This window comes from Anolis carolinensis, chromosome 1 (assembly GCF_035594765.1).
Source record: "Anolis carolinensis isolate JA03-04 chromosome 1, rAnoCar3.1.pri, whole genome shotgun sequence".
Classification (NCBI taxonomy): Eukaryota; Metazoa; Chordata; class Lepidosauria; order Squamata; family Dactyloidae; genus Anolis; species Anolis carolinensis.
In genome coordinates, this window is record NC_085841.1 from 257,362,291 (window position 1) to 257,378,461 (window position 16,171).

General features: G+C 41.0%; 1 protein-coding gene across 2 annotated transcripts in view; it reads left to right on the forward strand.

Moving 5' to 3' along the window:
• Window positions 1–21: 21 nt before the first annotated feature.
• LOC103279650 (membrane-spanning 4-domains subfamily A member 8) overlaps window positions 22–16,171 on the forward strand; it is a 33,259-nt gene continuing 17,109 nt past the window's right edge. For both annotated transcript variants that reach the window (XM_008115826.3, XM_008115827.3), the window contains exon 1: window positions 22–5,805. In XM_008115826.3, the coding sequence (XP_008114033.2) occupies window positions 5,738–5,805 (68 nt within the window). In that variant the 5' untranslated portion in view covers window positions 22–5,737. The remainder of the gene's footprint in view (window positions 5,806–16,171) is intronic.

Below are 16,171 nucleotides of genomic sequence, written 5' to 3' on the forward strand. Positions count from 1 at the left end.
GTATGGAGTCTTGTATAAATCTAGAAATTTTAATCAAAAATTTGACCTCCAAAACCTGGGCTGAATTACCTATCAGTTAATGTAACCACTAACTAAAAAAAGGAGCCATCTTCTTCTCTGAGTAGAGTGGGGGAAAGCTTTTCTGAATACCTGAATAAGAAAATGATGGCAGCAGCAACCAGGAGTGACTGCCCTTCTGAGGAGGTGCCAGAACCCCCCCCCCCTTTACAAAATGACCCTTGCAATCTTCCTTTGACAAATACTTGAGATCAACTTATAAATAAGTACAGTAGAGTCTCGCTTATCCAACGTTCTGGATTATCCAACACATTTTTGTAGTCAATGTTTTCAGTACATCATGATAGTTTGGTGCTAAATTCTTAAATACAGTAATTACTACATAGCATTACTGCGTATTGAACTACTTTTTCTGTCAAATTTGCTGTATAACATGATGTTTTGGTGCTTAATTTGTAAAATCATAACCTAATTTGATTTTAATAGGCTTTTCCTTAATCCCTCCTTATTATCCAACATGTTCACTTATCCAACATTCTGCCGGCCCGTTTATGTTGGATAAGTGAGACTCTACTGTATACAGTTTACCATCTTATTGCCCTCTTCAGTACAGTCTGTCCCTTAGAGGCAATTCCCAGACACTGAGGTGAGGGAGGAAGGTATTTTATTAAGCATATTTTATATTTCTACTGAAAGCCTGAATGTTATTAAAGTGAAAAAGAATGATAAAAAACCCAAATGCACCACACTTATACCGAACTCCTGCTAAACTGATAACAAAGAAGCAAAGATGGCTACACTGATTATAAGAAACAATTCAAAATCCATATTAGGACATGATCTCTATTGGGCCAATGCAAAATCTCAAAATAGTGTGCAAGCTTTTGAGTTCTGCAGAATTCTTCATACAATATGGCAAACACCAAGTATTTGAGTAATAGTAAGATTTTATATTTTCAAACAGAGGGCATCTAACATGGCTGTTTCTTTATTGTTGTAGCTTTCTGTACAGTTCCTAACTACCTCACTACTCAATAACTTAACTTGATCTGATCTGATCTGTATCCTCCCTTTCCACATCCCACATTATGTGGGATGTGGGAGGCTCTAACCAATGGTTCTCAACCTGTGGGTCCCCAGATGTTTTGGCCTTCAACTCCCAGAAATCCTAACAGCTGGTAAACTGGTTGGGATTTCTGGGAGTTGTGGGTCAAAACACCCGGGGACACACACAGGTTAAGAACCACTGCTGTAACTAAATGGAGAGCCCATGGCTTGAACATCAGCCATTTCTTCCGCTTTCTTTTGCTTTGGTGGCCATCTTGCCCGATATGTTGTTCTGGGCAACCCAAAAAGCTGCACACTATTTCCTGATTTTTAGTTGTCCTAATGAAGGTATTGTTCTAATATGGTCACTGCAATAGAGTAACAATCAAGAACAAGTATATATAACTAAGTAACATCTTCTGGTCTGACTCTCCCAAACTTGATAGAAACATCACCCATTATCTGATTGCTGGCAAAATCAACCACCTCCTCCCCTTGTTGTTGATGCTCTACAAAGCAGCAGGGTAGCAATGATCATGGCAATAGAATCACAGCCACTTTTATAATATGTCAATATGAAAGCGTTATGAACCTGCTTTATTTATATCTGATAGAGACTATTGGTGTGTTACTAAAGAGACTGCTTACAGACGTGTTACACAAAATAGTGGTCCATGGACCAATGTCAGTTCACAAACCATCAGCTGCAAGTCCATGGAGAATTTCCTGGAAAGAAAGAAAGAAAGGAAGGAAGGAAGGAGGGAGGGAGGGAGGGAGGGAGGGAGGGAGGGAGGGAGGGAGGAAGGAAGGAAGGAAGGAAGGAAGGAAGGAAGGAAGGAAAAAAAAGAGTAATGGCTAAGGGGCACAAATATAATGTTGGGGGGGGGAGGGAGTTGGCCCCCTATATCAGGTAACCTAAGAGGTTTAGGGAATAGTAGAAGATTGTAAAAGTGACTAATGCATCGAAAGAGCTTGCTAGAAGCAGGTTGATTAATATAGAATCACAGGCTAGAACAATATGCAGTTTAAGCTGCAGTGGTTGAGTTTTCTTATCTACGGAGCGATGAGATGGTTTTATTTTTCACACCAGGGATGGTCGTTCTCGGGTTGCTGCAAGAAACACAAAGGAATGCACAGGCATCACAGAAGCTTCATAAAATAGTAGTGCAATGTGTGTGTGTGTTTCATTTGAGCCAGTTGGTAAAGCAGAGGAAGCTGCACTTGTACAATTCAGCCAATAAATCCATGCAGTGCTCAGATGAGACAAGCAACAAAGGAGTTTCTGAGGCAACATTACATAACAACCAGATATAGGGCAATTCAGTACATACAACGTAGTTCCAATGAAATCCTCTCAGGGATTTTTTGTATTGTATAATTTACTGGAGTTCAAGACAGCACAACACTTTAGGAATCTGTCTGGGGCATCTATTGGTGTGCTCTCCCTCAGAAAATGAATCAGGATTGCACAATCTGTTCTTTGGTCTGCCCACTCAATAAGCCTGAAAGGTTTGAAAATATATTTTTTTTTCATCTTTAAAGTCATTGTAATAAAGCATGCCTTCTGAATGAGTGAAAGATCTGAACGTGGAATCTAATATTCTTTTTATTCTTGGGAAAACTGAAACAGAGTTGCCAGAGTTTTTCCTAATCAGGCTGCTTTTCCATTAACAGCAGAAGTATTAGCAGATGGAGTTTTCCATCACCTTGAGATGAAGTGATAGAAAAGGGTTTTGTTATATATCTTTATTAAATTTCTTCAAGTGTGGTTGCCCATTTTCTTTCCTTGGGTTGAATCCAAGGAGCAGGTGGCTGAAACTGCCAAAATATTGGTTGAAATCAAAATGCTCCAAAGCAGTCAAAAGAAAAGAAAAGAAAAGAAAAGAAAAGAAAAGAAAAGAAAAGAAAAGAAAAGAAAAGAAAAGGATGATGAGAAGGGAGAACAACGAGAAAGAGAAGCAGCATTATGGTTCATAGTGATAGTGTCCAGAAGTCTACTAATATAGTTGCTTTTATGTGTTTAACAGAGTGGAGATGTGGGCTGCAATCAATTTAAAAAACAAATTGTTACTCCTTGGTGCTTTCAAAAGAGGAAATTCATTTTGTTCTGCCAAGAAAGGGCACTTCAAAGAATTTGACTACAACATTTTCCCACCTTATCGTATCCAAACCACCTGCTATTAATGGTGTTGAGACAGGGACTACAGAAATGGCAAAAACATGGTCAAAATCCTGGATCAGCAAGACACAGCCAAAGGTTTTGCCATGTTACTTCTCCTACTGCCCCAAACTACACCTTTTATCTGCTGTGGCCACTCCCCCCACCCATTTGGACAGTGTGTGTATCAGAAGAAGAAATGTGGCACATTACTAGATGATGGCATCAATGCCACAGGAACATAGCAGGACACTCTCCTCTGGCAATGTTGTGCAGGGCATGCTGCAGATAACATGTGAGTTTCGGTGCAAATTTCAGTTGTTACGTGATGTCAGTAGAAAATCCTGACCCCTGCAATGACCCAGAAATGACTTATGTGGATACAAATGGGCTTTAAAGGTAAAGGTTTCCCCTTGACATTAAATCTAATTGTGTCTGACTCTGGGGGTTGGTGCTCATCTCCATTTCTAAGCCGAAGAGCCAGCATTGTCCATAGACACCTCCAAGGTCATTTAGCTGGCATGACTGCATGGAGCGCCATTACCTTCCCACTGGAGCAGTACCTATTGATCCAGTCACATTTGCATGTTTTCAAACTGCTAGGTTGGCAGAAGCTGGGGCTAACAGCAGAAGCTCACCCCGCTCCCCAAATTCGAACTGCCAACCTTTTGGTCAGCAAGTTCAGCAGCTCTGTGGTTTAACCTGGTGCGCCACCGGGGGGCTCCTTTAGGTATAATTCATTACCATAATTTTAACATATGCAGCAAAGATGCAACAATATGACCAAACGTATCTGTTCAATCTGCTGTCCCAATGGGCAACTTGAAAACCTCTCTCACTGTTCTGATGGTTCTTTTTCTTTCAACTGGATTCCCTTAAATATGATAGTGAAAACATTTGGGAGTTACAAGGGGTTCAGCTGTGCCTTCCTAAGCAAGCTTGGTGCCTTCCAGGGCAAAGTGGACAATAAAGCATAAACAGTTGCCTGCCTGTTAGCTTTTGTATCCCCTGGTGGTGCATATATGTATGTATACGCCACCGGGGGCATACATACATGTAAACTCAAAGGCAGCTAATATTTTGGCAATATTAGTCACTTGCTCCTTATAGCCACCTGCTCCTTCCTTCAAACTGCTGTGGTTATACTACACATACTGCCAATGTGCACTGCAACATATTTTAAAGCAGGGTGACTAAACCTTTTAAGTCGAGAGCCAGTTCACTGTCCCTCCGCCTGTTGGGGAGCCAGACTCTAGTTTTTAAAAAACATAAACATACATTGCACATGTCTTATTTATAGTTCCAAAAAAAACATGGAAGTAAAATACAATTTATCAAATGAAGAATTTTAACCAACATAAAGATACCAATCTTTCAATGGGAAGTGTGGGCCTGTTTTTGGATGATGAGAGAGTCAAATTAGTTAGGACAGTTGTTGTGTGCTTTCAAGTCGTTTCAGACAGTAGCATATGCTGCCTCAGAGTCTGGTGAAGTCTCCTTCTCTGGAGGTTTTTCAGTAGAGATGGCATGGCCATCTATCTGGAGGGCTTTTATTGTGGCAAGGGGGCTTATAGTTGCCGCCTGGCTCTCCCCTTTACTTCCCAAGGGAGGAGCCACAACAAAGGGTGGCCTTTTTGGAAAACACGTGGTGGCAACACAGGACGAAAGCAGGAAGGAGAAGGGAGGGAAGCCAGTCAGGTGCTCAGCCTCCAGGACCTGCCCCTCCCGGCCATGCAGTAGCTGTGGTGGCAGCAGTGGCAGCAGTGAGCACCTGGGCCAAGCAGGGCAAAATTTGCGGGGGGGAGAGAGAGAGAGAGAGAGACTAGGGGCCATTGTGATGGAATGCCCAAGGCTGGGGCCACCCAAGGAGAAGGCAACACTTAATTAGGGTCAAGGGATACAAGAGGCCACCATCTCTCTTTCTCTTCTCCCAAGGAGCTCTGCCTTTTCTGGGTCCTTGATCCCCAAGAAGGAAGGAAAGAATGAACAAAGAGAGGAAGGAAGTCAAGAAAGGGTGGGAGAAAGGCCTGGAGAAAGAGGGCTGGTGGAAATTTGAGCAAGGGCCACATTTGATTCCCGGGCTGGAGTTTGGACATGCCTGCTTTGAATGCCTGCTGGGTTTAAATCAAAAGTCTAAAATAAACCCCTGAACACACTGCAATGGGTCACAATGTAAACCACATTGCATGGTGAAATCAACTACACAGAATGTAAAACGTTGTGGATACCCAACACAATGATGCATGGTGTGAACTTCAGAACAAACGGGGGCTGAAAATGTCTAAGGGCATAGCTGTGCAGCAGGTGGCCAAATGACCCCCTGGGACAGGTAATCAAATGTCTCCATTCCTACTTTGTGTTTCTTCGTTCCACCTTGTGCCCCCAGAGTACATGGGCGCGTCTCACCAGGAAAAGAAAAACAAATCACATTCTCCATAGCTGTCAAGCTAAAAATATCACACAACCGTCTGTGGTTAATGTAATCACCACCCTGGCTTCAAACCTGTTTCAGAAATGGCAATTGAATCATCCACACAGCAACACCAGTTTTTGGCAAACCAGTTTGGAGCCGACCTTAAATAGTAAGTGTAGATGAGTCCCTTATCAAGCTTTGTTTTATTTATTTACTAGCTTGGGGACCCAGCGGTGCCTGGGTTATTAGAAGAATGTATTCTTTGTTTGGGGACTGAAGTTTGGTTCAGATCCATCGTTGGCTGGGTTCAGTGCTATCTTGATAAGGATGAACTACAACTCCCAGATTCCCAGGGCAATCACCCCCAAACCCTGCCAGTATTCACAATTGGCCATGTTGGGTCTATGTGCCAAGTTTAGTCTAGATCTGTCATTGGCTGGGTTCAGGGCTCTCTGGATAAGGGTGAAGTACAACTCCCAGATCTGAGGTCAATCACCCCTAAACCAGGTCTGTTTGTACAGTTGCTCATGTTGGGTCTGTGTGCAAAGTTTTGTCCAGATTTGCGTCAGCTGGGTTCAGTGCTTTCTGGATGCAGATGAACTATAACTCCCAAGATCAAGGTCCATTCCCACTAAACCCTGTAGTATGTTCAGTTGGTCATGGGGCTTCCCTGCTCCAGGTTTGGTCCCAGTCCATTGTCGGTGGGGGTCACAGTATCAGTGAAGGTACTGCAAGTCCCATTATCCATGGCAAGTTTGGTCCAGATCCATAGTTGGTTGGGTTAACAATGCTCTCTGGATGTAGGTCAAGTACAACTCTTGTAAATCATGGTGAATTCTCCCCAAACCTCTTGTTCAATTGCTGATCAATTCATCTCTTAACTGTGTGCCATAGGAAGGGATAGGAAAGGGTTAAGGTTGAGGCAGTGGGTGAGGACATGCAAATTAAGCAACTCCGGGATGTCCATTCTGGAGGAAAAACAGAACATCTAAGATGAAATTGTCCCTGCATGAAAGCCTTCACTTGGGTAGGGGCAGAATAGTATTTGTGGAGGACACTGGCAGGGTTTGGGCTACATGTTCATGGCACTCATTATAACCTCCATGTTAATGGAAGGAGGGCCATTGGTGTCTCCTGCTCAGTGGGAACTATAGGTTCTTTGTGGAGGTGGGAGGCTGTCTGTGTAAGTGAACACCTCCTCCACATTCACACATACATATTTTTCACTTTTATTATGTGTATAGATTTAGACAATTCCTGTAACTGTGTTTATTTTTTAATAAATAAATCCAAGGCAGCTTCTCAAGTAATACTAAAATAAAACCAGAATGTAAAAAAAAAAGATGTTGCAGTGTACATTCAACTCATTTTTTACCTTTGCTGATCATGTGTTGAACCCTTTATTGGACTTCCTTAGCTCCTCCAAAAAAGAAAGAAAGAAAGAAAGAAAGAAAGAAAGAAAGAAAGAAAGAAAGAAAGAAAGAAAGAAAGAAAGAAAGAAAGACATACGCAAGGCATAGTTGTGGTATTATGTGGGTGGAACATTACTCTCCACCTGCTTGAGGAAGGATCTCACCACAGTTTGTTTCTACTACCCACTATCTAAGTAACATGTAATACTAAAATAAAACCAGAATGTAAAAAATAAAAAATGATATTGCTGTGTACATTCAACTCATTTTTGACCTTTGCTAATCATGTGTTGAACCCTTTATTGGACTTCCTTAGCTTCTCCAAAAAAAAAAGAAAGAAAGAAAGAAAGAAAGAAAGAAAGAAAGAAAGAAAGAAAGAAAGAAAGAAAGAAGGAAAGAAAGACATACGCAAAGCATAGTTGTGGTGTGGGTGGAACATTACTCTCCACCTGCTCAGGAAGGATCTCACCACAGTTTGCTTCTACTACCCACTATCTGAACAAGTAACATGAAAAATAAATAAGGAAATAAGAAAGGCAAATAGTGAGCTCATTTTTGGAAGGGAATTGAAGCTAGAACTGTATCAGGAGAGCGGGATAGAGGAAACAGAAAAGTGAAGACAAAGTACAAGTTACTTTTCCTGGACTGGACAATGAATTCACTTCTTGTCTAGAAGGATGATGGCACTGGTTGTGAAAAGTATCACTGGGTGACCAAATCCAGGGGTCTGTTAGAAATGCACTTCTGACTCAGAAAAGATCTGGACAAATTTGGCAAAGTTTCATGCAGCTTATTGAAAGTTATAATTTTGCAAAATTGGGTGCAACTAATAACTAGTACTACTATTATTAAAGAGATAATAATAAATGCTACCAATCCCTTCCATTTTCCAAACCATGACTCAAGTCATCCCATAAGGGAACTGTCTATTCTTGAGTTTTCTGCTAATACCTCGTATAAGGCTATCCAGTTTTGCCATGCCATTTTACTGATTGCATCAAATTGTTTGTCTGAGTATCTTTCCTCCACAATACCATCAACTGTCTGCTTCGGCTACCCACATTTCCAGCATTTTTCCCTCCAGCAATTAAATAACTATATATGGGAGGAAAGGAGAAGAAACCTATTTTTGAAACTAAAGATCTGTTTCTAAAGAAATGAATACAGGCACTGGATCTTAAAATCTCATTTAAGGGAGAAAGGCTTGCTGACTCAGACACCACTCCTGGAATTTACCCAGTAACTGGGTACTAGGAGCTTGGAGATAAACCAATCTCCAACCATATCAAGATCTGTAGACTACAGAAACTTCAGTGAGGACAGAGGTTGGACACATGGAAACAACATAACGTTGAACCATCAGTGTCTGAGTGGCTAGTGCATTCCACAGAAGACTCCTTGAAAACCAAGACTGAAAAGAAACTGATGCCAGGACCCCTTCTGTCAAAATGGGTAGGCCAGTCCAAATCTGAGAAGGATCTTGGTTCTTGTGTTCTTGAGACTAATAATAGTGACACATATTTAAAGAGAAATCACATGGACAGCCAAAAACTGAATATGAAGAGGTTAATATACCAAGTCATAAAATCCTAGAGTAGGAAAAGACCTCATGGGCCATCCAGTCCAACCTCCTGCCAAGAAGCAGGAAAATCTCATTCAAAGCACCCCCGACAGATGGCCATCCAGCCTCTGCTTAAAAGCCTCCAAAGAAGTTGAATATGTTAAAATAAGTTGAATATGTATTTAATTTATGTTAAAAAACTAACGTAGGTAATTGCGGCTAAGAATGATAGAAGTAGATAATGAAAATGATGTGAATTGAGAAGATTAATCACACTAGGGCTTTAAAGCAGGCAGCCCTGTGTTTATGCCACCTGCAGAATTCTGGGAAATGTAGTTTGGGATGACGAGGACCTCTGTAGCTAAGAATTCAAAAGGCTCCACCCTAAGCTACATTTCTCAGAATTTGGCAGGCAACAGAAATGCAGGGCTGTCCGCTTTAAAGACCTGGAATGAAAACATTGTAATAAATTGAAGATGTGGGAAGAATATCAGCACTTACTATATATCATGTGTTTACATTGATTGAGTATGGATTGCTTACATTTTACTCATAGATCTGGTTACTGTGTAATCAATAAAAATTATTTACCAAAAACATGCAAAATCCAAAACACTTCTGGCTTCAAGTATATTTTTTATCGTTGTTGTTACAAAATATTGAAAACATTGACTACAAAAATGTGTTGGATAATCTAGAACATTGGATAAGTGAGTGTTGGATAAGTGAGACTCTACTGTACTACTACATCTATATCCTGCTTTTGAAAATACGACTCAATGCAGTTTATAACCCTTAAAACAGTAGAAATTACCTATAGACATTAAAACAGAATTAAACACAATATTTTTAAAACAATACTGTCAAGGAAACTCCATGAGGAAAGTTGGAAATTATTTGGGGCTACAAAACATCAACAAATTTATAAATGTACACAGTGCAAATACAGTGTTCCCTCAGTACTTCGTGGTTCACTTTTTGCGGATTCGCTGTTTTGCGGTTTTTCAATAAACTCTAAAAGACTATTATAAATAATAAAAATTATAATTTACAGCCTAAGGAAGGGAGGAAGAAGTCGAAGCGAGAGAAAAGGAGCCCAAGCAGCAACAGGAGGAGAAGGAGGCGATTTATCAACACACGATTGGTTGCTAAAGACTTAAAATAGTGTATATCTACTAAAATAATGTATAAATATGAAAATAAATATAGCGTCTTTACTTCACGGATTTTAACTTATTGCGGGTGGTCCTGGAACCTAACCCCAGCGATAAGTGAAGGAGCACTGTACCAAATACTTTTCAGAGAGAAAGCCTCCGAGTGTACTGTATATATAGCTCCTTCTCATGCTGGGATCTGTCCAGGAGAACAGAGGGGCTCCCTGGGGCTCCCCTGAACCGCACCCCCTCACCCAGCTCATCCCTTTCAAAAACAGCCCCACAGCAACGAGTGCTCTCTACAGCCTTATTGGCTGTCTCCTGAGTTTTACTTTTGGAGAGACAGGATGTCAATAAAGAACTGGTCTCAATATAATAGAATCCTGGAAGCTGTAGTTTTATAAGATCCCTGGCCCTCTTTGTCCAAAAGTGCTGTTGCTCTAGACTTTTAAATGGTTCTCTCTTGTTCTCTCTTGAAGCCAGAATTTACATGTAAGTCTTTTTGTGCTGTCTCTAAAAATAATTTCTGTTCCCAACTAAATCTGTCTGCTGCTTTTGTCTTTTTAAAAAGTTATTTTGAGTATTCCTTCCCTCCCTCCCTCTTTTCTCTGTGTTTGTCTTAACACAAATTTTCCTGTATTGAAAAAAGTTGGAGGTTTTGTTAGTTGCCTTCCCCTCTCAACGAGGCTTGTGGTTCTATTGGTACATGAAAAATCTTTGCAGGCTACCTGGGAGGCTGTGTTTGATTCCCCTGGATCTCCTCAAACTTTTCCCTTTGAGGCTTTGTTCCTCCTTTCTTCCTGAAGGGTTTTCTCTTGCCCCTCTTCCGCAGCTCAGCCTGCAAGGGAGACTAATCCTCTCTGCCTATTTTTTAATTATTATTTGCTGCAGTGGTGGCATTAAAAATCTTTCTTCATTGTATCCCAGGGACAGCTAATCTCTGATCTTTAAGTATTTTTAAAAACAAGTCATCCTTGACTTCCTTTTCCTCACAGATTTTTCATTTTCTCTTCCCTTTTGCCCCATCCTCAATTTTTCCTCCTTATTGCCCTGTTCCCCGAGACCCAATCTTGGAAGGTTGATCATTCTTTTCAAGGGTCAATATGGACAGTAGTAATTAATTTTGCCTTTTTCAAAAACCAGCTACCTGTTGGTTTCTCTAATTTAAAAGTCTTTGGCTTTACCATCACTATCACTTGTATTAGATCCAAATTACAGAACTTTTCTGGTCTTGACATTTTTAAAAGAACCTCCAAAACCCAGGCCATGCACTAGATGGTCCTCTTTCCTTTCGTAGTCATCTTGTTTCAGAGAGTGCTTTCAAACCACATACAATTTACTTATTGCTTCAAATGGACACTAGTGTGAAGAAGGTAAAAGAAACAAATGTGTGTGTGGCATTTCCATATATTTATGCATTATTAAAAGGGGAAAATGCATCAGTAAATGGAAAATAGGTCACAGAGAAGGCTGATAGATCCCTTATCGGTGTGTTTATGTGTGAATCCAGATCTTAATACATTTTAGCACCTTAGTCCACTACTTTAAAGCTATCCAAAACTTGACACGTAGTCACTGGCCCCTTCCACATAGCTTAATAAAATCCCACATTATCTGCTTTGAACTTGAATATATGGTAGTGTGGACTCAGATAACCCAGTTCAAAGCAGATATTGTGGGATTTTCTGCCTTGATATTCTGGGTTATATGGCTGTGTGGAAGGGCCCACTGTCTTACTGAAAGAAGAGATGCCAGCTGCCATTGCAAATAGGATTTCTGTAAACTTAGTATATGCTAATTCACCTATAGTGGTGCAATTCAGGTATTATTAGTTACCAGAATTTGAACATACACAGCAAAGATGCAACAATATGACCAAATGTGTCTCTTCAATCTGCTGTCCCAATGAGCAACTTGAAAAGCTCTCTCCCCCTTCTTATGGTTCTTTTTCTTTCAATTGGACTCCCTTAAAATGATAGTGGAAACACCTGGGAGTTACAGCAAGGGGTTCAGCTGTGCCCCCTAAGCAAGCTTGGTGCCCTCCAGGGCAAAGTGGACCATAAAGCATAATCAGTTGCTTGTCTGTTAGCTTTTGTATCCTGTGTGGTTACATACACATAATACTTTATTCTCACTTGTCTTGCCAGATATGAACAAGGCCTCCTGAAAACCACAAAAGAACACGAAGAGCTGTTTTGTTTTAGAATCTTAAACCCATAATGTAAGTTCAGGAAACTCACCCAACCTCAGTGTAGTCTGATGTTCAGCTCTACAGACAACACATTATTTTAAAAAGTTAACACGCACCAAGAAGCCTTGGGTTTTCTTTTGGAAAGCTTGGAAAAATGGGGAAGGGGGTTGACTACTCTGCCCAGACTTCTTAGTCAGCATGGCCTATGGCTCACATTCCAGAAACACAGTGCTTTCATTCTGATGGATGTAGTCATTGATTGATGAGACACTGAAAAATATGTTTAAAAAATTATAGCTTACAATATGTGAATCAGCCCTCAATTTATTCACAATATGTTGGATATTATATTATGGCTGGTTGCCACAAAGTTTAAACTTGGGACTTTGGGCATGGCACCAGATATCAATCATCGGAGATAAAAATTCAGCAGAATGAGAGCAGGCACCTGTTCTTTCACGAATTATGACACACAATGCATCAGGCATCTCTGCTACATGTCAGTGCCATAGGCCCTTTTAGGCAGGTGTGAGAATCATGTGGCACCGCAGATGCTCCAGACGTTGAACAGCAACTCCCAAACTTCCCTATTAATGGCTGCAGTGGTTGGGGCTGCTGAGACAGGCAACCATCTGGAAGGCTGCACAATTCTCACTCTGGGCTTTAAAGGGAGATTAGTTTGAACTCAGAACATAGTACATCTGATGAATTTGGTATGTTGTTGGTTTGCTGTTAATAGCCCAGATGATTGAAATGCACTTCAAAAGCCCCGTTGCCTGGTGATTGAAAATTCTTTCCTGATGTTTAGTCCAATACAATATTCACTAGCTGATGGGTGGTTATGTGCCTATGCAGCTCAGAAGCCATGAAAAGGTAGTGTTTAAAGGGAGGCTAACCGATCTCTCATCACCTGGGTGGAAGAGAAGCACAAGCCCCATCTACACTGCTATATAAAATTCAGATTATCTGCTTTGAACTGAATTATATGGTAGTGTAGACTCATATAATCCAGTTCAAAGCACATAATCTGAATTATCTGCTTTGATAATATTTAGTGTAGATCCAGCCACACTCTGAACCAGCCTCGAGAAAGGAAATGGTCTGAAACATGTCATTTACATTATGATTTGTTTTTGTTTTGGAATGAATGCTTTGCATTTGGTATTAATATCTTTATTGTGAGATCCGGGGAAGAAAGCAAGAGAAAGAAAGAGACAGACAATGTGTTTACTTTAAAAAGAGCTTTGTACATATGTAAATATGTGTGCACTTCCTGGTAAGCCAATAGAATTAGGCTGGCAAGGAACATAGAAGGACGTACCAGAGGGTTCAGGTTTGTGCAAAATAGTACATTTATATGTATTTTTCAATTACTCTGATTTTATCTGCTTGGATTTTAATGTATTGTCCATTATTTTATTTTGTGTAACGTTGAAATGTTTTAAGTTTTGTCAAATATGTTGTGTTGTTGTTCGGGCTTGTCCCTGTTGTGAGCTGTCCCAAGTCCCTTTGGGGAGATGGGGCAGGATATAAAAATAAAGTTTATTATTATTATTAATTATTATTATTATTAAAAGAATACGACAAGGGAAACCTAAGGTATTCATTTACTGTTGTTTGATTTCTGGTTCTATCTTGTGAGGGCTCAGAAAAACTCTAAATGGGTAGGGTTTAAATGCAGGCAAAATTAGAAAGGTCAGATATTAGGGCCATTCTCTGTTTTTCAGTGGCAATGCTATGCTTTAGCCCAATACAATAATTTTAAAATGAGCGTCCATGATTTAACTGAAGGATGCTATGAACACAGAGATGTAAAGCTCTTTTTGGCTTGAGGTTGTGGTAAAGGCTTTACATGAGAGAACTTCCAATTTTTTGGCTCGGTAATGACAGTTTTTCTCTCTCCAGGGTTTGGTGTACACAGAGTGCTAAGGTTTCGGAAGGTGAATTTCTACTATCGCAGAATAGGAAAATATAGAGATTTGATTCAATATATTCTTCTTTGGGCTCAGCTTGTTTCTTCACCTTTTCTCTCATGCTATTCAGAAGGACCATGAACAGCCAGACAATTTTCAGAATTCTTATCCATCTTTGTGATACACTGCAAATATTTAGTCCTTTGGTCCGCTTTCACCTTCTGCTACAACTGTGAATTGTCAGCAAATCTTTATTGGCTTTGTTAAACTATGCTCTATGTCCTTAGGCAATCTACAGTGGCCCCCTAAGTCCTCAGTGAGTCTGGAGCATAATTGTTCTGGACTGAAGATGGCCATATGCACATGACCTAACCCACTGTGATGCCACATTGGTGCATCATATGATTTAGCTGAACTCATATCGTCTCTGTTGGACTGTCACCTCACCCTCCATGCTGCTGCTCCCACCTTCATGTGAGCCCCTGGCCATTGATGTCAGAATGGCAGGGTGCAACAGCAACATAGGCATGGTACATCCTCTTTCCCTTCTCTGATGAGTGCAGAGAAAGAATGATGCCACCAGTGTCCCATCTGGACAGCAAAATGTTTGGAATTGGTTCTGTCAGAATGTGTAAATTACTCAGCATTTCTTTAAATGCTAACAGAATTAATGACTCGGGATTAACCACAGGTGTCACCGTACTTACTTACTTACTTACTTACTTACTTACTTAGGCGATCCCTTGTCATCCGAGTATGATAGTCCTCCAAGTGTAGTGCCTTGGCGGTGGGTATGTAGGTGACTGTGGAGTCCTATTCTTGACCCGCTTGTTCTTTTACAGTGAAGGCATCAGATTCCAGATGGAAGGCGGTCCCAGTCAGGGTTGGCTTGGCGCGCCTTCCTCTTGGCACGTTTCCCCCTTCCACCCTCCATTTGTGCTTCTTTGAATTCTGCAGCACTGCTGGTCACAGCTGACCTCCAGCTAGAGTGCTCAAGGGCCAGGGATTCCCATTTCTCAGTGTCTATGCCACTGTTTTTAAGGTTGGTTTTAAGCCCATCTTTAAATCTCTTTTCCTGTCCACCAATATTATGTTTCCTGTTCTTGAGTTGGGAGTAAGTAACTGCTTTGGGAGATGGTGATCAGGCATTCTGACAATGTGGCCAGTCCAGCAGAGTTGATGGCGAAGGAGCATCGCTTCAATGCTGGTGGTCTTTGCTTCTTCCAGGACGCTGACATTTATCCACCTGTCTTCCAAGAGAGTTGCAGGATTTTTCAGAGGCAACGCTGGTGGAATCATTCCAGGAGTTGAGTGTGACGTCTGTAGACCGTCCATGTGTCGCAGGCATATAACAGGGTTGGGAGGAGAATAGCTTTATAAACAAGCACTTTGGTGTCCCTATGCATGTCCCGATCTTCAAACACTCTCTGCTTCATTCGGAAGAATGCTGCACCTGCAGAGCTCAGGCGGTGTTGTATTTCAGTGTCAATGTTGACTTTTGTGGAGAGGTGGCTGCCAAGGTAGTGGAAATGCTCAACATTTGCTAATGTTACACCATTAAGCTGTATTTCTAGTATTCCAGAGGGATTGGCTGGTGCCTGCTGGAAGAGCACTTTGGTTTTCTCAATGTCACTGTAATTGGGGTGTGATAGCAAAGTGCTGAGACTGTTGCATATAAGTTTATAGTAATGTGATAAAATTTGATGAAGGTTGGAGGTTGGTGTATGAATATAAGAGAGTGAGTTTGTTTGTGCATACTGTAAATACTGTGCTAGTACTTGTACTATTACTGCAACTTAGGAAAGAAAAGCCTTCTGGTTGAAACAAACAGCTTTTTGTCTCTGTGTTGTTTTTGTTCCTGAGGAGAACACATCACTGCAAGAAGGTATTTGGCTTTCTAATAGAAGTGAAGAGTCCCTTCCGCTGTACAATAGGGAATTTCATGCTGATTTGCACCCCTGACAGGATCTAATCCTATTCTCTAGACTGCTTTGAAGCGATGGGATATCCTGGAGTTACCAACAAACACCGGAATATTCCCTGTCTTTGCCTAAAGCAGGACAAGGCTGCTTTAACTCTGTAAAACCTGCAATACTCACTGGAAGCCAATGAATGTCATGAGAATAGCCAGAAGTGACTTTGAGGTGTGTCCTAGTTTTCTTTTTCTGCCTGTGAAGACTTGTACTTTATTGTTCTTGGCTTGAACCCTACTAATTCTTCCGCAGTCCAACACCTAGTCAGCTTTGGGACTCTAGTGACACACAAGAAATGGGCGCTTAACAACAGTGTTCCTGGCTAGCCTTG